The sequence below is a fragment of the Terrapene carolina genome, unplaced genomic scaffold, assembly GCF_002925995.2.
Source record: "Terrapene carolina triunguis isolate 2854851 unplaced genomic scaffold, T_m_triunguis-2.0 Scaffold211, whole genome shotgun sequence".
Taxonomy (NCBI): domain Eukaryota; kingdom Metazoa; phylum Chordata; order Testudines; family Emydidae; genus Terrapene; species Terrapene triunguis.
In genome coordinates this window covers 21,276,886-21,303,175 of record NW_020664562.1, presented here as the reverse complement: position 1 = coordinate 21,303,175, position 26,290 = coordinate 21,276,886, and the positions used below count along the sequence as shown (strand labels likewise).

Genomic DNA, 26,290 nt, shown 5'->3' with positions numbered 1-26,290 from the left:
TAAACCTTCTTTTCCCTGGGTCTCTGAGATCAGGATACAGTTTGATAAGGCAAAAGGGGGCATATGGGGTCCCCTAGAATAACAGTGGGGACAGTTACTCCATTTATGACAATGTTATTTGGTGGGAATAGTGTCCTGTCCTGTCCATGAAGGTAGACTCGCTATTGGCCAAAAACGCTGGCATTAGCAATCTTCCAGTACAGCCCACATTGGCATCCATAAAACCTCCTTTGTAGTCCACAAGGGACTGCATAACTATGGATTTGTACCCTTTGCAGTTTATGTATTCGTGCTCCTTGAGGCCAAACTATGGACACACAATTCCCATCAGTGGCCCTGGTGTAGTTTAGAAACCCCAGTCTCTCAAAAGTAGCAATTACTTCACTGATATTGTTTCTTTATGCCAGCCACCTTTGGGTAAATCACATGCCTGATTGCCTCTGAAACTTCTGCCATCATTTTACCCAAAGTTGACTTTCCAACACCAAACTGGCTAGCAATGGACCTGTAGCAGTCTGTGATAGCTTCCAGATTGTTATAGCAACCCACTTTGTGACTGGCAATGCAACCCTCAAGTGTGCGTTGTGACACTGGAAGCTGCTCACATAGCTCCAGAAATGTAGCTTTCTTCATGCAAAAGTTCTGGAGTCACTGCTGGTCATCCCAGGTTACATGACAACGATCCCACCAGTCTGTGCTTGTGTCCCTAGTCCAAAAATGCCAGTCTACATAGGGGGCATCAGGAACAATACTCAGAGTCATGAGCAGCCCCAGCCAGTTCAAGTCCATATCCTCCTCCTTCCTCTAACAGGTGCTTTCGGGAGGTCAGAAAACACCACTTAAATATCCACCACTGTCTCATGGATACTCTGCCCATTTCCCGAAATGGGAGTGAAAACAAGTTCTTCAAATGGTGACTCTGCCATCGTGGTGGCTCTACTTGATGGGAGTGTGCAGACCCAAAAGATGGCTCAGCAGGATGTTTTGGCAGGCTGTGACAGCTTCCTGTAACATGTGGGTTGGATATTTTTTCACAGTGCACCACAAACAAAGGGCTAGAGCATCTACAGTTGGGGAGGGTGCTACAAAGCCTGGGATAGGGTAGTTTGATTTGGGTCTGTGTAATGCAGTGTAAATGCCTGAGCACAGGTATGAGACCAGGCTGCAGAAATTCTCAATCTGGGGTCTATGCTCAGTGTGCACGCTCAAGCTCAGGCTCACAACATTGAGCCTGGGCTTACATTGCAGTATAGACATACCCAAAGATGGTCCCTGAGGAGCTTTTCCTGCACACACTTTCACAATCAATACGTAGAATCTTGATATAGAAGACTTAAATATTTGCTTTATTTTTCTGTCTACAATTTGCCTATATATCCTAAAAAAAACAAATTGGCTAAATCCGTTTACAGTAGAACACTATCTTCATAATATAACAAGAAATATGAACACATTTTTTGAACTTCCATATTTAACAGTCATTGTCTTGTATATCAAAAGGTTGCTATGGCATCAGATGTCTTGCTCCTAGCACATCTCCATTCATTAATGTAGATTAATGGAGTTAGTCATGTATAATATTCTGTGCCTAAATAACTTGGGTTGGTTTTTTTTTGCCTTTTGTTCTGTGAATAGCATGTGGAATAGATGTAATATGATGTGGGAGGATTTTACCAGTAAATGTTGAAACATAGGTTCTCTTGCATTGATGTCCTATTTTCTGACTCTTTTTTGCATTTTTGAATGGTCACTTTCAAAACAATTGGATGTGTCGTGGCATATTTGATTGTACTGTTATATCCCACTCATAATTATGTATACTACACATAGAGAGTAGAGAATTTGTTTCAAAATGTTTATTGAAGGAAAAGATTTTCTGCCTGATGTGTATGTTATAATAGATTTTCAGCTGAGTTAGGAGCCAGAGTTTCATAGCCTTATGTCAGAGAGCTTCTTAATGGATATCTGTATCCTACTTTAAAGTGGTAAGAATTCCATAATAGTTTTTCTTTCCTAGTCTAATTTTAAGTTACGCATGTGGATCATACTGTGTCTTTACAAATATATGCCCATACAAAGGAATTCAGTAAGTTCTCAGCCTAATTTCTAAACTATAATGTACTATCTCTTTATAGCAAAAAATATTCCATTGGCAGAGAGATGAGACAAACTGACCTTAGTTCTTAATCTCTAATTTCTGTAAGATTTTTTTTTTAAATCTATTAAAAATTGCTCTAAATTTAAGGTCTTCTTCTTCTTTGGCTATCCCTCGATGCGAGGATGATGTGTGCCAAGGGGGTTCATTGGTGAGTTTTTAAGTGGCTGAGGAGCCCGATTCTTGCCCTGCAGATTTTCCCACAGAAGTGACAGGAGTAATCTTGGAGGAGACATAGTTGTTGGCTGGAGTGTTGTGCCTTTTCTTTCCTCCTTTGTCGCTTCTCTGTCTCATGAGCACATCTGTCCTCCTCAAAGTGAGCTGTGGCTTGGTGTATGGTGTAGCGCCACTGTGTTCTGTTCTGTGCCAAGTCCTCCCAGTTTGTTGGGTTGATGCCTCCCTTTTTAACTTGTACTTTTTCAGTATGTCTTTGAAACGCTTCTGCTGCTCTCCGCGAGCCCTTCTTCCCTGACTTAATTGAGAGAAAAGTACTTGCTTCGGAAGGTGAGTGTCAGGCATACAGTCTTCCCAGCTGATCCTGAGAATACTCCTGAGGTAGCGCTGCTGAAACCACTCCAGCCTCTTGAGATGTCATCTGTAGGTTACCCAGGTCTCTCACCCATAGAGAAGGGTGGGGATGACAACTGCCTTGTAAACCAAGATCTTGGTACCTGTTTGTATATCCCTATCATTGAAGACTTGTTTGAGTAGTCTTCCAAAAGATGTGTTGGCACAGCAGATCCTGTATTCAATTTCTGTGTCAATGTTGGCTGAGGTGGCTGCCAATGTTGGGAGAGGTGGCTGCCAAGGTACGGAAAATGGTCCACATTTTCCAGGGGTTCTCCACTGATGGTTTACAGTGACAATGTTTAAATAAAAATACTTCTAGATTTATTTTGAAAATAAATTGAAGAGGGTTTTCTAGTATTAAAAGCTACTGTAATCAGCAAAAACAAACAAACAAAACCTCTTACACAAGTAACAAACATGAGTGCAACACTACTGTAAAAAGGAAAAAGGGAGTGAAGGGGTCCAAGGCATAAGAATCCAGGAGTCTATATATGCTCTTAGTAGGATGTTTATAGAATGGCAAATAGCAGGGAAGGGATATATCCCTCTTATCCTCAAACCTCATGGATGAACCTATGTGACAAAAAGAATTATACTTGAATGGTGTGGGGTCTTTTTAGAATGTAAACACACTCTCTTGATATACACTATGTATGATGAATTACCAGTCACTGACAGACATATGGAAGGGGTTTTTGTCATGGCTATTGATCAGTTTGTAGGTTGTCAATGAAAGATGATTAATCAAAAAATCTATAAGGTTTTCTATTGTTTTTCCTGCTTCATGTTCAAGAAAAGAAGAGTCACTTCAAGATGACTCCAAGTGTGGCCATGTTTATCACCGAGAAAAAATATGTCGGAAACAAACTTTTGAAGGGGAATTGTCAAGATTCTGGACCTAAAAAGGCCTGTTCTACAGTTTCATCAACTTACAACAAAGGATGAAGAAGCATTCCTTGTTCCTAACCCATTATAATACAACCTATGTATTATATCAAATAATTAATAAATGGAGAGAGAACTAGTGGGATCCTGATGTCAATAAACTGGAAATGGTGGATCTACATGAACTTTAACATTCACCCAACAATGAGCGAAATCTGTCACTGCCTGATTCAATTTCAAGTTTCTCTGTACAGAGAAGTGGTGTGCCACTCGACGCCATGTAGAGCTCCAGGGACATACATATCTGTATGACATAATACCAGCAGAGACATGGTGGGTGAGGTAATAAGTTTTATTGAACCAATTTCTGTTGGTGCGAGAGACAAGCTTTCGAGTTTACATCAGAGCTTGAAATAAAGATATTACCTCACCCACCTTGTCTTTCTCATATTCTGGGACTGACATGGTTACAACAACATTGTATAACATCAGCACACAGATTACTCAGGATGTGTTTGGGTTTTAAAAAAAAGTGTCGTAATCAGAAACCTCCACTAGCCACCTCCTTACTCTCTACATTTTACCCTGAAATTTGTTGTTTGTTTGTTTTTAATAGCAAAAGGGAAGGCATGCTGCAGCCAGTGATGAACTGAAGGTAGCTATAGAGCAACTGATTTTAGGAAACAAAATTATTCACATGCCTGGCTGATCTGAGGTCAGTGTCATAGTGTGATGCCTGGCACCCAGGAGTATAATAGTAAATGTCTACTTTAAAATAGTTCATTTTTTCTCTTCATAAAGGAAATGCCTGTGAACAAAATTTTTTGAACTCAGTATAATTCAGTCCTTACTGTCTCAATGTGAACCGTATTATAATTCAATATACATTAGGGCTATATGCTACTGCCTGGAAAGTGAAATCTAAAACATGGACACAAACAAAATCCTTTGTAGTATATTATCCTCGTGTAGACTTTGACTGTCAAATATTGTACTGGTTTTGTAACACACTTTTTTCAGCATCTGAAATATTAGAGCTCTGAGGACTTGCTCCTGACTGAATCAAGTTGCATGAGGATTGTTTTTTAAAGTTTGCAAGTTAGTATTTTATATAGTGTGACGGGCATAAAGGCAACTTCTGAATGTAATGAAGACTTTATTTTAAAGTTAATTACTATTTTAATTTATCCTGAATTTGCAACTGAAAGCAATTGGCACACTGAAAAAAAAAAAAGATTTTGGCTACTAATGAACTCTGGCATAAATATATATCTCATATGTGTAGTATACGTATACTCAAATTCCCTAACAAATATATTTATACACATACACCATTAATGTTCACAGATCTTTATCCCAAATACCTATTTACAATTATTAACATTTAAACTAACCAAATACAAAACTGATTTTACAGATTGTTTAAAAAAAAAAAAAGTTGCAATTTGGACAACTGCAGTTGAGTCCTTAAAGGCCTTACATAGGTCTTTGTCTAAACACAAACTTGGTAAATACAGTATGAAATGCCTTATATGTAGAGTGAAGTTAAAAACTAAATTTTGCTACGTTGACTGCCATTAATTCATTACAGTTTTGTTTGAAGTAAAATTAATATTGCAGCATTGCCTGAGAAGATCAAGGTAACATTATTAATTGCAAACTGTAATGTATCTTGTTTGTATGGCAACCATTGTAGTGTTCAAGAATTTAGGAAGGTAGTGGTAATACTGTGGCTTGATTACAAAAGTCATACATTGTAATAAGATGAATATGTGAATGATTAAATGTTACGGGTTTTGCTTGTAGAATAATCATATGAACAATATGTTTGTATTTCACTGGGATTGTAAGTATTTCTACATTTTAGTTGAACAGCCTTGCAGTTTGTATAAATTGATGTAAACTGACTTTGTAGGCTGAAATTGACGTAGGCAATAATGTCAATAAGCAATAAGTTGCATGTTGTACACAAGGAACTGGTACTTCATAATAAAGGAAGAGAATGCAGTTTTAACTTGTGGGATTCTTTCTTTTAAAATGATAGTGTGGTGTGATTAGTAAAATAACTGCCTCATGGATTGGGATTTTTGTGCTCCTTTCAGAAAGGCTTGTTTTTGTACAGTAGCTAGAAACTGTGCATGTTATACATCATTCATAAAATATAGTTCTGTGCTATGAAAGAACGTAGCCAGAATTTTGTTGTGATGGCTAAGTTTTAAGGTTACGTTTTAAGGCTGCATATGTATGCAAGATATCACTGAGGCAAAGAGTTTAGAAGGATTCAAAGAAATTTACACTTTTATATGGATATTGAGGATGTCCACAATTACATCAGATAGGATAAATATATCACATGCTTCAGAACATAAGTACTAAATCACAGGGGTTAAGAAAAATGGCAACTAGGCAGATCATTCCAAATGTGATTTGTTGCATCTTCCTTTTGGAGGCAGGATACTGGACTAGACAGACCACTGTTATGATCCAGTATGATAACGTATGTTCTTACATTCTGTTCATATGCAGTTACGTGCACACTGCCAGTTATCTTGATAACGAAGATAATTGTTCTAACAAACATAAAGTGACTGTGTGTATGTATTGTATCAAAGTAAGATTTTTTTAATAGTAAATGGATATAATAGGTAGGAAGCTAAATCCCTGGAAAGTTAATTTCTTTAGATGCCTACATATAACTGCGCATGTATAAATAAACTGAATATCTGGATTTCAGTTGGGCAAAAACCAATTAACTACTCCCTTTGCCGTTCCCAGCAAACACCACCCTTAATTTAGGCCATGCACCTCACTCCAGTCTTTTTTTCACATCTCCTGGAGCTCCTACTATTATAATCTCCTCTTGACTTGAGATTACTTAAAGGCTCCTCACTCTTGCTTTCAGGCCTCAGGTATTGTCTCGCAAGTACCAGACAACTATTTTGCCACCTCTTCTGTCCTCATCTTCTCCACACCTCCTCACATCTCCATCTTTCTAAGCTTAATTGTGGTTTTGAGATCCACAACTTCTTCAAAACCTCTATCGAGTAGAGATCTGATTAGAAATGCTGCAAAAGTGAACTGACAGTGTAAGAGCAGCATGAACATTTTTCAGACTGCCCAGTAATGGGGAGAGCCTGCCAAAGGAGTAGCTATAGTTCAAAGCAAATATAGCACTTTAAGGTTGGGGAAGAACATGAGGGTAGAGACAGGGAAATGAAGTTGACTTCAGGAGACTGTACTGAAGCTTCAAATAGTGAGGTGGTGGTAATTTTTAAATATGAGCATGTGAGGATTCCTTCTTATGATTAAAACCCACCTGGATAGAGAGATTTACACAGTGATATTTACTGGTGGATGAAAAGCCTCCTCCCTGCCTCCACAAACCCCCAGGATCAAATTGAATCCAAGGAATATGGCATCTAGTAGAATGCCATATGGTCAGGCGATTATAGGCCTAGAACAACTCCAAACCTGGCAGCACAACTGCTTGGGCAGCTTCTAAAGTGCCAGAAATACTAACTTTTGGAAAAGTAAAAGTAAAAAATCAAGTGTATCAATGGTACCATCTTATGCCAGCTTCTTCAACTACACTACACTACACTGAACTTAGAAATTGCATTATTGTACATTGTGTGGTTGCCATTAAAAAGACCAAAAATTGAGTTTATTTATTGAAATTCTCTGTTTAGGATGCTCATCTGAGATTCTACATCTTGATTATGCTGTACTTCCAGGGGCAGTTTAGGTTTAACTGCAATACAAAATAATTTAAGTTGTACTTAACTTGAGTGTCTAGATAAATGCCACCTAAAGTGTGCAAGAACAAGCAAATACATACTTATGGATACTGTTTAAAGCTAGTGAGCATGAGGGAAAAGGGAAAGAGATCTAAGAGTAGGGATTCTGCTGCCTTAGGTGAACATCATTAGTGCCTGTTAGTCCACAGTTACCCATGCAATCAGTTACTGAACATTTTGAATGACCTGTGTGCCTATTTTGGGCTTTGTCCAAAGTCCATTGAAGCCAATGGGAACCAGAGGACATTTAGTCAGGCACTTTGCCTGTATTGTAGAGCCAGATATTATTTAACATTTTGTAGCGTGATAGTGCCAAATGGGAGCAATCCGGTTGGACCCTATAGTGCTGTACAAACAAATAATGACAGTCCTTGCCCCCAGAGTTTACAAATCTCTGAAGTTCTTGACAAATGTACATGACCAAGATCATACAATGAAATTGTCTGTGTAACTGATCAAATAAAAAGGCATCTTTCCAAGTTGAAGTGATTTGATTTAAAAAAAAAAAATGCAGGCTCTGATCCTATTTCCATTGAAGTTTATAAGACTTTAACTATTGACTTTAATGGAAGGTGATTCCATCTGCAATCTTTAACCTGATAGCTACAAGAATTTTTATAAAGAATTCATGAAATGACTTGCTCAGAGGAAGCTACCTTTTATTTTACTCATTAATCTCTCTGACCCCACAAATGTTCTTGTGTTGCTTTGAATTTTCTTTAATATTATACCACAGATTGTTTACTAGGAGAAAATATGAAAGCACTCCAATGCTTCAAGGGTTTGATTTCCCCCGCTAGTGTGATTTTTAAATCTGAACTATGTAAAATTACCTAAACTGGTAGATGGCATTCTTGGGTAATAGTTTTTATTTATTAAATGGGTCCTCTTCTACTTGTTTACTAAATAATTGGTCTCCTTTTAGAAGTTACTAGGCATTAAAGCATGCTGTGGAAAACCTAATTGCCCAGAAGTGCGATTTGGACAAGTGTCCTATTTCCCTGTTCAGCAAGCAGGAAGTCTCAGTCTCGGGAAGGCATTAATATCAGCACTGAGCTGTTGGATTGGGACTGGGAAAAGTAAAAAGGAGGAGCTAAATGGAATTAGGACAAATGTATGATTGATTCAATTCAGTGAGATTTTCTTGTCATGACAAACTAGCCAAGCGTAAGATATCTTTCTTGTACTTCTTTGTATTTGAGATATGGACAAAAAAATGTTTGTATCTCAATCTCTCCTCTATCACATTTGGGTGCACAGTTGCTCTTCTTTGGGATTAGACTACTTAGTGCCTTCCAATATCCACCTCTAGTTCACGGTCTAGATCCCGTATTTGGTGAGAGTCTGCCTTAGTTTACCACATTTCACTGTGGTGAGATAGTCTGCTAGTGTGATAGTTAATATCACTTACCGGTAATTAAAAGTGGACAAATGTAATCATGTTACAAAACTACTCGTTGAAGTGATAGTCAACAGCTGTTATTTTATTATTTAACTCTAATCTCCCCAGATAAACAGTTATATACACCCCTGTTATGTTAAATTCAAAGATGCAGAAGAGGTTCCAGTTTGCTCACAAGAAGCTCTTATTACTAGGATTGCTCTCTAAATGCAACATAAAGAGAGGAGAGCCAAATGTTTGCCTTCTTGTTTAACAGTGCTTATACAGCTGCTAAATATAAATGTAGTCAAAGCTTTTGGCAATACTCTGCAGCTTGCAGTCACAAAATTCTGGGCACATTTGATCTAACTATAACCCTGTGAGTGAAAGACTCTATAGAGGCAAATGTAAATTCTTTCAGCGAAGTGTCTTTAGAAATCCATGTAGAAAGTTATTGGGCTTGCTAGTGGATCCACTGACAGGTCAGTAACTGAGTGAGAGTCAGTAGTATACATCCAATTTCTGCATGGAGGGAAACCTTATGCTCTCTTTGCTGACATAATATATTTGGAATTTGAAACAGCTGATGGTAGTGCATAAGGAATAAAAACTGATTTGGGATTACTGCAGAAAAGCTCAAATCAAAACTGGCCTGTCTGCCTGATTTAAGATGGTACAGCAGTAAATATGAGCTATTCTAGTAGTATGCAGCCAAAGATAGACAAGACACTTCTCATGGTGGTATTTGTGCAGTACACAAACCACAACCTTGAGTTTGCTTATTTGCATCTCAAAATAGATGATCTCTTTCTTAAAAACGGTTGAGTTTATTTTGAAAGATGTTTTCAATTTTTTGGCAACTTCAAGCCCTTGCTGATGCCTCTGAGGTGGCTAAGAGCTAGGTATTCATGATATACTCTGGGCTTGTTTGTCAGGACTGAAGGCAATGATCAAAATTATCATTTGGCTGTTGCCCATGTGGGGATTTGTAGAAATTGACTCAGAGCCTGATGTAGCGTGAACAATAGGCATTCTTAAGGAGATCAAGAGAAGCAAATTTGTGGGCACACTGTTTGTTGTTTTTAAGATGGGCTTAATCACCATTATGACTGAAATCTCCCTCTCACTTTTTAAAGAGAAGATCTGTTCGAGGTTTTGCAAAAGCTAGAAAGTGCTATACTGGAATTCAGTAATGAAAGACAGACTTGGCCCTTATATCTGAAATACACTTAAGGATAGCAAATTTCTAGGGTTAACTGTTTCTGTATCTTTAGAGGTAAAGCTGCAGAAAAATCAGATACGTATGCATAAAGCTGCCATTGAAATTATGAATGCCAGATTTACCAAGCACCAGTAGCAAGCATTCACATGATTTCAGTGCTTTAACTCCACATGGGCCTCATGGGCGGGGGAGGGGAATGATCTATTAGGATTGCTAGAGCACTTCATACAGGTATTGATTGAGGAGGAAAAGGAGAGTGCCCTGCTCTAAAATTTCATTTTAAATACCATGAACTTCACAACAAATGACAATGCATTTGCCTGTCTAACAAAGCTTTTGGAGGGAGATTTTCAAAGGCACAAATGGGAGTAAGGCACCTAACTGTCCTTTGTGCCTTTAAAAATCTCCCCCTTAACCACCAGGACACCTGAGATTTAGGATCTATTGCTGTTACAGGAAATTTTGTCCTTCAGTGGTAGAACATGGGTTTGCTACAGTTAACTTAAGTCAAGCCTATTTTCATATATGTAGCAAGGCACACTCCAAGACTTGTTGCAGATAGTAAAGGCCAAAGTAATAGCGTTCTAGTCCCATCAGTCTGTTCTCTGCTGGTATTAAGAGTGACTTAGAAATGAATAGATTTATGGTAAATAAGGATGCTTATGGAAGTGGAGAGGAGCATGAAGGTCTGATTCTCTTGTTTCAAAGCCTGTGAAGTGGAGTATTTTAGGTTAGCTCCCCTTGCTTATCCTACAGGATTAGAGCTTTTATTTTTTTTATAAAAGAACACCATCAACTTAAAAATCACACTTCTGTCTGAAATTTGTAATACCCAAGATTTCTTTAACTAAGATTAGAGGGAAATAATTTTTCAGTTTCTTTACTTTGTTTACTTGACAGCACTTTTTGTACAGACAATTTAATTGTTTTAATGATAGTCTGTTTTCACCTTGGTGTATTTGTAGCTCTTCCTCACAGCAAAAAAGATGAGACTTTTTCTTTTATATATATTTTTAAAAGTGATTAAAATGGCAACAATTGGTAAGGGAACTTGGGTAGGTATAACACATGACACTCTTTCTAACTCAATTTTTGAAACTGTCCACATTTCAAATTGTGGCAGTGTTCTTTTAATGAGATAAATTCTAATCTGGCAAGGTTAGTACTGGAACTTGATCTTATAAACGAACTACTTTTAATTTGAATGGGTTTATTGAACAGTTACTCCTACCAAAAATGGGAGATGGTGAAACATATTTGTAATTTGAATGTGTAAAGCATGTTTCTTGACTTTCTCCTGTTGCATCTAGCAGTATATTGACCATTTTCCTTGGTAAGTCATTGGTGGGCAGTCTTATAGTCTCATTAGTTTTGTATCCCTCTCTTCCCGTTCCATTTACTTGCATATCTAGGTTTTACCATATACAGGAAAAAAATTGGAGTTGGGGGGGGGGGAAGAGGTGGTAGTAGTCTTTCAAGCTCTAGCTTCAAAATAAGCACCTATGTGAGACACCAAATTGCAATGCTACTTACAGTTGCTTATAATCATGCTTCCTTTGTGAACTCCACTGTGCTCATTGAGCTTGGGTCACCCCTTGGTGAGGCTTGAATATGCCTATAGGATTTGGTGGCTCCCTCAGCTTACCCCTTTCATGGATGTGTGTGTGTGTGGGGCACCTGCTTGTGACACCAAATTGAGATATCTCTTGCAGTAAATTGTGCAGATCTGTAATCCTCCTGCTCCTTTCTAACATGAGCAAGAAAATAGTTAACAATGTTGACATTTAAATTATCATCTCAGGAATCTGAGGCAATGTCTATATTAGGAGTACTTTCCTGAAGTAGGAATACTACGCTATACCAGCAAAGCACTCTTACAGTAGGTGCAGCTATACAGGCAAAGCTGCAGTTTGTACTGGAATAGTAAAACTGCTCCCTACAAACAAAACAAACTGTACTGCTAAAAGCAAATTTTATTGGTATAACTGCACCTGCACTAGGGGCTTCTGCTGTCATGGCTATATGTCAATCAGGGATCACACCTCTTCACACCCCTTGACCAATATAACTATGCCAACAGAAGTTACTCCTGGGGGAATTCTGTGCCAAAAAATTAAAAATTCTGTGCACAATATTTTAAAATTCTGCATATTTTATTTGTCAAAATAACACAATATAATCACGCCAGTTTCAATTATTTTGATAATTTATTTCAAAATACCTGTCAACAACTATGTCTGTAACAATACAGACAACAAAAAAGATTCAGGAAATGTTTTTTGACAAATAGATTCCTTACTAGGTATATTAATACAGAACTTTGAGTAATGGTTCATTTAAACTACAATACAGAAACATATTTCCCGCACCCCTCAGAAGCAGTGTAAATGTTGGGGAGTCAGGGGTAATGGGGGAGCTGAGGGAAAGGGAAATAATTTCTGGGAAGGAGCCTGGGAGTGAAAGTGAGGGTTGTTGGGTGTTGGTGCGAGAAATATGAACAGGGGTTTTTTTTTGGGGTGGGGGGGAGGATTGTTAGGGAGTTGGGGAGCTCCTCTGCCCATGCAGACCCTGGCTGACCCCCAGCCTCTCCCATTCAGTCAGGCATATCTGCCCCTGTCCCCATGTGTCCCTTTCTCCCTCCCCCCCATCCCCATGTGTCCCTAGAACCCCCCACTCAGCTACCCCCAGTCCCCATGTGGCTCTGCCCCCCCCGCCCCTGCATCCCCACTCCTATTCAGTCCCTGCTCCAGTCTGTCTTCCCAATAGCCCTTCTGAACCCCAGTCTATGTGACCTCCCAGCAGCCCCTTGTGCTCCGCTCTCCTGCCCCCAATATCCTGTGCCTCCTCACCTGGCCCCATGGACAGTGCACGGTGAGGAATGCAGCCTCTGCTCTCTCCCTATCAGCTGCTGACTGCTAAGGCCTGTGAGTGGTAAGCCAGCTGCCTCTGTTCTGGTGCCACAGCAGCCCCGCGTGAGCGAAAGGCATAACTGCAGAGCCTCTCTGGCAGAATGTATTTTCTGCAGAGAAAAAAAAATTGCAGGGCACATGAATTGTGTGTGCGCGCAGTGGTGCAGAATTCCCTAGGAGTAAGAAGTCTGTAGATGTAGCCTGAGTGAACATCTCATTGAGATGAATGTGGAGTGCATGTCTTTCTGAGTTATTGCTCCAGGCTCTCTGTAGGCTCTAGTAGACATCTCTGTACTATTTATAGAGTTCAGATTTTTTAATTTTTCTGTGCAGTCATAACAGTGAGAGCCTTAATCTATTTTTTTAAACTGAATACTGAGATTCTGGAGAAATAGATAGTAGCCTGAGTACTAACTGAATCTGAGCCCTGACATACATAATCACATTAGCAGATGTTTTGGCAAATTTCAAAGCAATTGGTGGGGCATTGACCCCTACATGAATCATAAGGAAGTCACCCACTACACGAGGTCAGAGAGCCTATCCCAAAATTGAGAGAGATTTGGTATTAAGGAAGAGGCTTTCCTGAGTGCCTCTGAGACAACATCCATGCTTCCTCTTTATAGTACTAGTAGATGAGTAATACTTGTGTTTCTGTTTTGCCATACACAATGAAGCAGGTCATGACTGATCCATATTTTTCCTCAAAACAAATGTATTCAAGTGGGTGGCCTTAACCGAGCATGAAAGTTGCCTCTTAAATGAGAGCGCTCTGGTCATTCCTGTTGACCGCTAGTAAGGCTAGAACCAGAAAATTCTATAGCTATTTTTGGTGTATTCCGTTACTAGTCACACTTAACTATATAGGGTAAAATGCATCATCTAGTTACATTCTCTTTACTGCTTTAAATTAAAACTTTTTCACCAGCAGGCAAGTGATTGGGATAGTTTCCTTCTTCCATAGACAAATATTTTGGCATCCAAAATGCTAAGTGCTCAATGCACCACTCCCACATTGTCCCTCCCTCTTTTTTTTTTTTTATTTTCCCTCAAAAAAAATCCCCCCAAACTGGCAGGTGTGTTGATTTCAGCACAAGATTTTGTGGCTTGTGTACTTGGATTTTTTCTGTAACTTTTATAACTACTACTACATTGTTAAATAGGCATCTCTCTTTGGTATAAACATAAGGTAAATACTATCTCTCTCTTTCTCAACCTGAAACTTCATCTGAAATGTAGTAGAATAGCATTGTACTCTCAGCCAATAGCAATGTAATGTGTTTTGATTTCCTAGTGATAATTTAACTATGTTCAGTTACACTTTACATGTTACTCTATCATAGTAGTGACCTAATTATTAAATTAAGAAATAGTAGTTGACCTAGAGAATTCATCATAACAATTTTCATGCTACATGCTTAAATGCAAGGGGAAGAATTGGTTCCTTATGTAAAAATCTGCGTCAACCTTTCCTGCTTCGATCTGCATTGCAGCATTTTTAAATAAGCTGCCCATTTCCACTTGTCTGCGAGAACGGAACAGAGCCGAGGAAGCAGTTACACACATGAGAGGTTTCTTCGGCTACTTTAGGTTATAGGGGCTGGACTACCTTTGTAAATCCACGAATAGTACTGTCATTTTCCAGCTTCCACGAAAGCTGAAGGAGCTCCAATTCTAAATTATTATGAAGTGTTGTATTAGGTATTACAGATTGAAAACAAAATCAAAGGCTAGTAGAGCAGGAAATCCAGCTGCGCAGTAAACACAAATTTAAAAAAGTGCAGCAGAGGGGAACGAAGGGATCACTCAGGTCAGGCCTCGGGGATCCGCAGCTAAAGGCAGTAACTAGGCAGCCCCTTTAATATGAGGCGTTACCGTTTCTAACCACCCTGCGGCTGTTCCGGGCTGGCCGCAGCCTGACACCACTTGGGAACAAAGGGAGGTGTTTACACGACACTCCTTTTTAAAGCAGTCTGAGAAAATACCTCCCCGCCGGCTGCTGGGTCTCCTAAAGCCGCTCCGCAGCACGTCCCCCACTCGCACGGGCAAAGCTCAGCGGCTCACCCGAGGAGACGGGGCGGGGCACCGCACAAGGCCCGCTACTGCTCCGTAGGCCCCGCCCCTTCTCGCCCACCTCTCAGCGCGTTGGCTACACCGCCCCTTTTTCTTGTTTGGCGCATGCGCAGATTGAGCGGCGCATGACGGCTCGCGCGAGAAGCAGCGGCGCGCGTTGGGTTCTGCTTGCCGCGGTGGGGGGCTGGTAGCCGCTGCCGGCCGGGCCGGGCGCGTTGGATGTTGAGGTACCGGGGCTGGGCGGGCGCGTGGGCCGCTCTCCGGGGAGAGGCGCTGGCCGGGCGGTGCGGGGGCCAGGCAGGAGGCGGCCCTGACCTTGCCATGGTCCTGCTGGGAGGAGCGGAGGCCGCTGGGCTCGGGGGGCCTGGCACCCCCGTGCTCCTGCCGCCGACCCGAGCGGACTCGGGGATCTGGGCACTCGTACTCCGCGGACCCCCTCGCCGCTCCGCCAGGCCGGCAGGGCACCGCCCGCAGGAGACCCGCTCTGTGACCTCTGCGTGCCTCTGCCCCTCGGGCTCCCTGAGCCGCGCTTGTGTTGGGGCTCGGGGCTGTCTGCCCCCCTGGGAGGCCGGGGCTCTCGCCTTCCCCACGGCACTGCGAGGGGCGCCCCTCTCCGGAGCGGATTAGGGCCCCACTCAGACCTGCGCTCCCGCCTGTTCAAACTAGGCCTTGGGTCACGGCTGGATGTGTACGGCCCCATCACCGTAGTATCTAGGCACCTGCTGGAGACTCGCACACTTGTTCTCCTACCAACCCAGGGCGGTAGAGAAGTATCTTCCCCGTTTTACAGCTGGGGACCCGAAGTGCAGAGAAATCTGGGTGACCTTGGACAAATCACTTAAGTCTGGCAGAATTAGGAGTTGAATGCAGATCTCCCAAATCTACGTACAGTGCTTTAATCTGAAGACTGTTCTTCTCTCCAAATTAGGCTATAGTACTGTGAAGGTAGAATTTAACCTTACACATAGAATTAAACAAGTAGTTTTGTTGATATAGGAAATAGCATAAAATTTAGTTCACTCTCTGTTACAAGTATTAATTCATTCAGGTCTAAAAAGAACAGCAAAAGGAATTATTTTTGTCACCAGATTCGGTACATGTGGCAGTATACACAGAGGAAACATGCCTAAGGAGGTGCTATTTTTAAAGATACTCTTCAGAGTAGACCCACACTTACTGGAGGTCACATGGTAATTTGGGGCAGAACCAGACTATAACCCATGACTGTCATAAAAATAATAGTTCTGATATTTTTTTTGTTGAAGACTGAGGAACTTGGAATAACATTTTACTTTGCTCTGATATAGCTCTGTAGATAGGTGCTTGGACATTTGCTAAAAAGCCAGATATTTTGCTGGTGTTCATGAATTCATCATTAATTGTAAATGCTGAGTGTTTAACTATTTATATATGCTGACCATCCTATGCCTGTTTTTTACTTTAATTTCTTTGTAGTGACTTGCTGTGGAAAATGTGTTCATGGTTATAATGTATGGAGATATACCTATCTCATAGAACTGGAAGGAACCCTGAAAGGACCAAGTACTGATTTTGCCCCAGATTCCTAAGTGGCTCCCTCAAGGATTGAACTCATAACCCTGGGTTTAGCAGGCCAATGCTCAAACTACTGAACTATCCCTCTCCCCCACTATGTTTTAGTAAGAATTGCCTATGGTTTTGTCTTTTAGATGTACAATTTTTTCTCTTCAAATCTGATCTAAAATTAGAAGTTGTGATGGGTTTGTCAGCTTCATCTCCATCTGTTGCCGTTCAGTCAGCAAATATATTTGTACACCCTCAGACAGCATCTCCACCTTCAGAATGTCCCATGCATCAGGAAAAAATGGAAGGTAACTACCTGCCAAAATGGAGTGAAACAAAATCTAAACCTCAGAAAAGTGCTTTGAAAGATATTTGGCAAGGAAGGAAAGCTATTTATCAGCAATGGAGTATTAGTATGACAAGTGTCTTCCTTCACAAAAATGCAACTTGCAAGTAGTTGTATTTTTAAAGGTAAAGAGGTGTGAGTTTCTTACCAAGCTGATGTGTAGGACGTCTAAAGTTGTATTTCTTACATTGCTATAGTTATTTGTGTCCTCAACTACAGAACTCTGAACTGAGGTCTTGGAAGATAAGAAGAGCTGATTCCCAAATGCATTCTTAAAATGTGTAGGCATATACTCTTTAAGTCTAGCTAGTCTCAGTGACTTGAGATCTTTTAAACTGTAAATGCCAAAAGCTACTTTAATTTAATCTTAAAGTTTGGGGTTCCACAGTTAGTCATTATAAATCAGGACATGCAGAAGATTAGGTTCAAACAGCAATATTTGCATAGCTGTGTTGCATACCCTGTAGTCTTATGTATATACTGTTGCAAACATTGTTAGACTACACATTTAATCGGAAAAACAGAAGCAGAAAATACAGTATGTTGCAAAGCAGCAGAGTTGGTTTTCTTTTTTCCCCCAAACCTTAGTATTTGCATTTCCTGACTGTTGGTAACTAACGATGAATCTTAAGTTGCGCAGTTTTTAGAATTCTTAAAGGTAATTAAAAATCTTTAATGTGGTCTTAGCATTTAAGATGCCTCAAATGCTTTGGGATGTAGAAATATATGTTCTTGAAGTGTGTGTCTGTTTCCCTATAACTTCCAAATTTGACACCCTTAGAGAATTTGGATGGCTATGAAGTTTGGGGGAAAAATCCCAATAAATTCATGTTTGAGCAGAAACAAGCATGGAAACATCAGTCCCAAATAAAGTGGATTTGAATATGTGGAAAAGGTTTTATAATAGAAACTGTTCTGGAACTTTAATTGTATTGGTCACTACTAAGCATTTGCAATAATAATTGTGGGAGTACTGTTTTTAAGGAAAGTTCATCACAGTAACTGTTACAGATTCTCCATTCAGTTAATGACCTGCTTTTTTATATCAAGTGATCACAAATTAGTGTTTTAACTCTTCTCTATTAAGTCTGTTTTTTTCATCATTCCCTCCTTAGGCCCAGATCTTGCAATCTCATCTGCACAGGCAGACCTGTAGAGAGTCTGAACTAAGTCAGTGGGGCTCCATATAGGATCTGGGATTTCAGGAACAGGGTTTTTGTTGTATATGGATGTAAAAAAATAAGGTTAATTATTTTCAAGTTGCTTGGTGTCAGCATTTAACAAGAGACTTTGGTGTGTTACTTATCAGATGAAATCTGTGGATATCATTCTTTTAGGAATCATCAGATTACTTATGCAAAAGCTGCAAAATTTGTTATTGGCAATTTAAATTCAAGAGACATGTTAAAACTATAAGCACAGGAATGAAAAAACTGCCAATTCTTTGACTGACAAGAGTACTTGTGTCTAATTGAAACTGTCAATATCATTATGTTGCTGTCCCTTAAAAATATGAAATAATATTCTCTTGTTAAGAGGAGGTTGGAACCATTGCTCAACTGAAAAGAGCAAAAGGGGGGTGGATGGGTGGGGGGGAGGGTTTGGTTTGTATTTACATTGTGGTTTGCTGAGCTCTAAGAGAATTGACTTGTGTACCTACTTGCACACCATGTTCTTCCCTTTCCAAGTCCCATTACATTTGATTATGAATTGTATTTTTGTACTAATGCATGGTTTAATGTTTTCTTTATTTCAGGTTGTCCAATGCACATGAAATCTCCTGACCAAGGTGCTGAGAACCAAAATAATAATGTTCCTGCACATCAAGAACGAGCATATGAATATCTGGAGTGTCCTATGAAATCTAGTACATCTCAAATGAAAGATGACATAGATCCAAGAAATATGGTAACTTTTATGTAGTCTGTGTGTTGTCTTAAGTCCTGTTCCCTTCTAAAGTGACTATGTAAACGAGATCTCAGTAGTAGCACTGGCACAGACAAAAGAACTATCCATGTTAAAGCTGTTGTTCTATCTTTAATACTGAATTTCCCGGTCATATATTTGTGCTGCGAATACACTTGAAGAGAAACTGCTGAATACAGTAGTTAAGGCCTAAAATTTGATCTACTTTTAAAATCATTCCACTTGGGTAAGGAATGCCCTCACGATTATAAATGTCTACTTAACGACAAAGACAAGATGGCCCATAGAGCCACTGCTATATGTGTGTTAAGGGTTCATTTAATATTTCCAAGGCTGACAGGGATGTGAGCACTGTGGTGTGTTGAATAATGAGCTCTAACTGATGGAGTTGCTTAGATGGGTCTTTTTGCAGGGCCTCAGCAAGGTTCTCTCTGTTTAAAGTAAAACTGTGATGTAGAGCTTTGGGTTTCAAGAGGAGAAAAAGGACATATGGCAGTCTTAGGCATGGATGAGGAGTACCAACTTCAGAAGAGAAATAGTTATTTCTTCAAAGGGTCATACTTTTTGATGTCTGTAGTAACTGTTTAGTTATACTGTGATTACTATGGAATGGAAATCTATCAACCTCATGAAGAAACTTGCACAAGTACAGACAGATATCATCTTCCTTTCTAAATGCAAACAGATAGACATCATACCAAATGGACTGAAGGTGAAAAATCCATTGCTATCTACATATTTCACACACCACAGTGAGAGATTATGCCATACACTATCAAAGAAACTGAGGAACCACCTGATCAGCATCGTATACAGCAAACAGGAAAACATCAAAAAAGAGCTCTCCAACCTGGAGACTTTCATTAATAACCAACCTTCCACACAAATGGACTTCACTAAAATAAGACAGGAGATCTACACTACACACTTCACATCTCTACAAAGGAAAAAGGACCGTAAGCTGTCTAAACTCCTACCTGCCACATGGGGCCACAACAGTGGTACCCCTAACTCACCCAGCAATATCATCAATTTATCCAGCTACACACACAACCCAGCAGAAGAGTCTGTCCTATCTCGGGGACTCTCTTTTTGCCCCAGCACCCCCACGAATATGATATAGTTCTGTGGTGATCTGGAAGCCTACTTTCGCCACCTCCGACTCAAAGAATACTTTCAAGATAACACTGAACAGCGCACTGATACACATATACCCTCCCACCAACAACACAGGAAGAAGAACTCCACATGGACTCCTCCTGAGGGTCGAAATGACAGTCTGGACCTATACATAGAATGCTTCCGCCGACATGCACAGGCAGAAATTGTGGAAAAACAATATCGCCTGCCTCATAACCTAAGTCGTGCAGAACGCAATGCCATCCACAGCCTCAGAAACAACCCTGACATTATAATCAAAGAGGCTGATAAAGGAGGTGCTGTTGTCATCATGAATAGGTCTGACTACCAGACGGAGGCTGCCAGACAACTCTCCAATACCAAATTCTACAGGCCACTTTCCTCAGATCCCACTGAGGAATATACTAAGAAACTGCACCATCTACTCAGGACACTCCCTACACTAACACACACAGGAATAATTCATCATACCCTTGGAGCCCCGACCGGGGTTATTCTATCTACTACCCAAGATCCACAAACCTGGAAATCCTGGACGCCACATCATCTCTGGAATTGGCACTCTCACTGAAGGACTATCCGGATATGTAGACTCTCTGCTCAGACCCTATGCCACCAGCACTCCCAGCTATCTCCGTGACACCACTGATTTCCTGAGAAAACTACAATGCATTGGTGGTCTCCCAGAAAACACCATCCTAGCCACCATGGATGTGGAGGCTCTCTACACAAACTTCCCACACACAGATGGAATACAAGCTGTCAGGAACAGTATCCCTGATGATGACACTGCACAACTTGTTGCTGAACTCTGTGACTTTATCCTCACGCACAACTATTTCAAATTTGGTGACCATATATACTTCCAGACCAGTGGCACCGCCATGGGCACCCGCATGGCCCCACAATATGCCAACATTTTTATGGCTGACCTGGAACAACGCTGCCTCAGCTCTCGTCCACTCACGCCCCTCCTCTACCTACGCTACATTGACGACATCTTCATCATCTGGACCCATGGGAAGGAGACTCTGGAAGAATTCCACCATGATTTCAACAGCTTCCACCCCACCATCAACCTCAGCCTGGACCAATCTACATGGGAGGTCCACTTCCTAGACACCACAGTACAAATAAGTGATGGCCATGTTAACACCACCCTTTACCGAAAACCCACCGACTGCTATGCCTACCTTCATGTCTCCAGCTTCCACCCCGGACACACCACACGATCCATCGTCTACAGCCAAGCACTGAGGTACAACCGCATCTGCTCCAACCCCTCAGACAGAGACCAACACCTACAAGATCTTCACCAAGCATTCTCAAAACTATGATACCCGCATGAGGAAATAAGGAAACAAATCAACAGAGCCAGACGTGTACCCAGAAGCCTCCTGCTACAAGACAACCCCAAGAAAGAAACCAACAGAACTCCACTGGCCATCACCTACAGTCCTCAGCTTAAACCTCTCCAACGCATCATCAGTGATCTACAACCCATTCTGGACAATGATCCCTCTCTTTCACAGACCTTGGGAGGCAGGCCAGTCCTCGCCCACAGACAACCTGCCAACCTTAAGCATATTCTCACCAGCAACCACACACCGCACCATAACAACTCTAACTCAGGAACCAATCCATGCAACAAACCTCGATGCCAACTCTGCCCACATATCTACACCAACAACACCATCACAGGACCTAACCAGATCAGCTACAACATCACCGGTTCATTCACCTGCACGTCCACCAATGTTATATATATATACCATCATGTGCCAGCAATGCCCCTCTGCTATGTACGTTGGCCAGACTGGACAGTCACTGCGTAAAAGGAGAAATGGACACAAGTCAGATATCAGGAATGGCAATATACAAAAACCTGTAGGAGAACACTTCAACCTCCCTGGCCACACAATAGCAGATGTAAAGGTAGCCATCTTACAGCAAAAAAACTTCAGGACCAGACTCCAAACAGAAACTGCTGATCTTCAGTTCATTTGCAAATTTGACACCTCAGATCAGGATTAAACAAACTGTGAATGGCTAGCCAACTACAGAAGCAGTTTCTTCTCCCTTGGTGTTCACACTTCAACTGCTAGCAGAGGACCTCACCCTCCCTGATTGAACTAACCTCGTTATCTCCAGACTGATTCTTGCCAGCATATTTATACCTGCCCCTGGAAATTTCCATTACATGCATCCGACGAAGTGGGCATTCACCCATGAAAGCTTATGCTCCAATACATCTGTTAGTCTTAAAGGTGCCACAGGACTCTATGTTGCTTTTATGATATATTAAAACACTTTTGGCTCTGAGATTTTGTTAAAGTAATCATTTGTGTTTAGATGCCACCGCCTAATCAAATGCCATCCCTGAATCAACCATTTCCACTATCAACTATCCGAGAAGAGTCTTCCATTCCTAGAGCGCATTCAGAACAAAAATGGGTTTATCCGTCAGAGCAAATGTTTTGGAATGCTATGCTAAGGAAAGGGTAAGTAAACTGATTTTATCCAGTAGAATGTGTGCTAGCCTGAAGACTGCAAAATAACTCATTATGCGTTGATATTGTAGGCATTTAATTAAGGGGTTGATGGGCTCCAGGCAGTAATCAGTCAGCTTGTTCAGAGAAGTCCGTATCCTTTCACAACGTTTTCCGAGGAGTAAATTGGTCTTAAAACTTGGTCACTATGGATTTTTTTTTTAGTCTTTTTTTATTTTTTTAAACTAAAGTTCCACCATTGTGAACATTAGATCAGGTCCACTGGTGTTAGCAACATGGAACCCCTCATGTAGACTAGGCTTCTGTGTCTGTCAGTATCATAAAATCAGTTAGACATTCACTAAACAGGTTAAGATAAAATGATGTTAAAAATGTTGGTGGCTGCAGGAGCTTTGGTTATAACTATTGGTTGCCTAGTGTTGACTAGTATAGAAATTAAAATGGTTTTAGCAATAGTGCGATTTCTGTGGTGTTTTTTTTTATTATTATTTTTATTTATTTATTTTATTTTAAAGTGTAGACAAGGCCTGAATGAAGGCTCTTAGCCTAAAAAATGCTTTGGATCAGTAATGGGAGAGTGAGACAAAACTCATTTTTTCATACAAATAATACATGTTTAAAGTGTGTTCTTGTTGAAACTGTCATATTTAAACTTATCTTTTGAAGGTCCAATTGATGATAAAATACAGTAGTTATTTATAGCACTGTATTCAAAGTAGTAAAACTTTAGTCCATGTATTATAAACCATCTTAACACTAAGGGCCTGATCCTGCAAACCCGTATGCAGATGTTTAGCTTAAATGTAAGCTCATGTATATGTGTGTGTTGGATTAGGGAATAAGAGTTATTTGTACATGACTCTTAAATGTATTAGATAAAGAAAAAAATTATGTATCTATCGAAAATGAATTTGGGTTGCATCCTACTCACAATTTTCTAAGTGTTGTGAAATGTAAACTAACTCTAGATAGCTTTATCAACACATTCCAATACCATGACTTAGCTCATGCTGTTTATTTGTTCAAACTGTGATTAATGTTAGATAACTATAATTTGTACATAGAAAGATAAGTAGTTAAGAGGACTAAGTAGGGGACTGGAAGCTAGCAATGCATGACTTCTGACTCTGACAGAGTTGCTCTGTAATCTTGGGGCAGATCTTTTACCTCTCAGGGGAGATGGGGAATTTAAGCTCCAATATTTGTCAAAAATTCCAAAATAGTGTTCCTTTCTCAGATGGCGGTGGAAAGACGATGACATAAACCCCAAAGATATGAATAATATTATCAAGATTCACAATCAGAACAATGAGCAGGCTTGGCAAGAGATTTTAAAGTGGGAAGCTCTTCATGCTGCGTAAGTACATTTGAGATGAAAAACAAAAAATTGCTTTTGTTCTTGCTACTGTAAGTCTTTAAAAGTTGGAATGGTTTCAATTTATCCAGAAAATGACCTGATGTTTATAATTCCAAGACTTTGAGACTTGTGTGTTTTTTGGATGTAGTACCAAAATCCCTTAGTTAGGAACAAAGGTTTAACAAGGTCCAGTGACTGAAGGTTTGTCAGCAACGTTTTTAAACTGGAAATAAGATGGAATTTTTTAATGGGTTAACTAACAATTGGAACATATTATCAAGGATGGGGTAAATTCTCTATCACCTGGAGTCCTCAAATCAAGATGATCTATCTTTCTAAAAGATATATTGTAATTCAGCCACAGGATGGGGGGCTACATGCAGGAATCACCGGTGAAATTCTATGACCTGTGATATGCAGGAGATCAGACTAGATGATCATAAATGCCTTTCTGGCCTTAAAATCTATTGTATTAGATCTGAGATGCACTTTGTGCAGGATATTGGTGGCGGAAGCTATCTGAAAGCTGGTTACGGATCCCGTAAGTTCTTAAACTGTACGTTATCTGTCTTAAAACTGAAAGTGTCTTTTTTTAATTGCCTAAAATATATTTAGGGAATGCCCATGTGGACCATCGTTGATCCGGTTTGGAGGTAAAGCTAAGGAGTATTCACCCAGAGCCAGAATACGCTCATGGATGGGGTACGTTTGCAGGACCAGAAATTTTTTATTTTTCCTTATATGTTGAAATGTGATGTAGAAGTAGATTTTTAAAAATGTTTTAGAACTACAGTTTCAACTTATATTTACCAGAACAGAGGCAGGATTTTTGAACATATATTGTTGTAAAGTAACCTATATAGTACATATGACTTGTGCCCATTTTATGAAATGTCATCTTGATTTAATAGCTGGTGTTAATTTACTGCATTCTCTTTCCAGATATGAACTTCCTTTTGACAGACATGATTGGATTATTGATCGTTGTGGGAAGGAAGTCAGATATGTTATTGATTATTATGATGGTGGTGAAGTAGATAAGAATTATCAGTTCACCATCTTGGATGTCCGTCCTGCATTTGATTCTCTCTCTGCTGTGTGGGACAGAATGAAAGTAGCTTGGTGGCGTTGGACTTCATAACTACACTGAATCTGTGTTTTCTCAAATTGAAGATGAGCTGCCATTTGAACTTTAAATAAAGATCATAGTAACTGTGCTTATCTTCATTAACCAACATTGTCCTTATCTCTGGGGGAAAACACTATGCAGTTTTGTATGAACAGATATTTCATACCATCTTTAATTTAAAAGTAAGGTACATGCTTTTCTCTTTCTAGGTTTATTTCAGTGTTCAAGTTCCCTCATAGCTGGAAAATCTTGTGTGTACTTCACAGTCAATTAAGACTAAACTACATAAAATTAGTGACTCACAAAGTGCCAGGCACAATGGGGCCTGACCCTGATTGAGCCTGTAGGCACTACTACAATATAGATAACAAAAAGTGGGAGTTTTGTAAATGTTTTTACTTGGTCATTAAAAGTGGTACATGGATACCATGATGGTGGGTGTGGTGTAAAAGTCTAGATAGATAATTTATTGTTGCAAACTAATTTATATACAGTTATATACCAGGTATTTTACTCATCCATATCTAAAGCTGCTGAGATTATTTCAGTCGGACTAACTGTTTAAATAAAAAATATGGCATGTGAATATTTTTAAAGGTATGTTAAACTGAAACTAATGTAGGAAGAGTTGTGCCATTATTTTCAACACATTTTTTTTTTTTTTTTTTAAAAGAAAAGCAATTAATAATTTGAAACACTGTGATGGTTACTTTTTCTTTTAAAATGCCGCTTCTGTATCGTATTCCAAAAAGCAGGAAATAAAATGGACATTTCAGAGTAGTTCAGTTTCATTTTTGAAGTTATGAAAAATCCATAGAGTTTGAGTTAGTTGAATATATATTTAAAAGCCCATTGTCTTCAGTGGGTATTACATGGACACAGTGAAAAGCAGAATTAAGTCGTGTGTGAAATTTTAATTTTTGTGGCGAGTAACTGCCTCTCTTAAAAGATAATAATTGGACACATTGTTCAGTTGTCACACACTTTGTGGAGTATATTGTTAAATTAAAATTTCTAGCCAGTGTTTTGCAGATTTGGTAGACAGTAAATTACTGTATGCTGAAATGTGTTGTCATGTAAAAGGTATAAATGTAGATTATCAGAAATGTTAAGCTATTGATTTGACTTGCTGTTCTTGCTATCATAACGTAGATACACCTCTACCCTGATATAACACTGTCTTCGGGAGCCAAAAAATATTGCCGCGTTATAGGTGAAACCGTGTTATATCAAACTTGCTTTGATCCCCCGGAGTGCGCAGCCCTACCCCACCCCGGAGCGCTGCTTTACCGCATTATATCTGAATTTGTGTTATATTGGGTCGCGTTGTATCGGGGTAGAGGTGTAT

The 26,290-nt window shown here is 39.9% G+C and overlaps 1 protein-coding gene across 2 annotated transcripts; it reads left to right on the top strand.

Moving 5' to 3' along the window:
- The first annotated feature begins 15,118 nt into the window (after window positions 1-15,118).
- LOC113407406 (cytochrome c-type heme lyase-like) lies at window positions 15,119-25,278 on the top strand. 2 transcript variants are annotated; one of them, XM_026655895.2, is made up of 7 exons: window positions 15,119-15,219; window positions 16,681-16,842; window positions 18,637-18,788; window positions 22,299-22,447; window positions 23,694-23,813; window positions 24,429-24,515; window positions 24,756-25,278. In XM_026655895.2, exons 2-7 carry the CDS (start codon window positions 16,728-16,730, stop codon window positions 24,952-24,954), a joined length of 822 nt encoding a protein of 273 aa, XP_026511680.1. In that variant the 5' UTR covers window positions 15,119-15,219; window positions 16,681-16,727; the 3' UTR covers window positions 24,955-25,278. The 2 variants fall into 2 exon arrangements, with proteins under 2 accessions (XP_026511680.1, XP_026511681.1); XM_026655896.1 differs by having other exon boundaries at window positions 15,127-15,202.
- The last annotated feature ends 1,012 nt before the right edge of the window (window positions 25,279-26,290 follow it).

Excerpts from the sequence above, each read along its gene's own strand:
- LOC113407406 (XM_026655895.2), top strand. The coding sequence starts at position 16,728 with ATGGGTTTGTCAGCTTCATCTCCATCTGTTGCCGTTCAGTCAGCAAAT. Across the intron at positions 18,789-22,298 it reads ACATAGATCCAAGAAATATG|ATGCCACCGCCTAATCAAAT; the intron begins GTAACTTTTATG and ends ATTTGTGTTTAG. Across the intron at positions 24,516-24,755 it reads AGAATACGCTCATGGATGGG|ATATGAACTTCCTTTTGACA; the intron begins GTACGTTTGCAG and ends TTCTCTTTCCAG.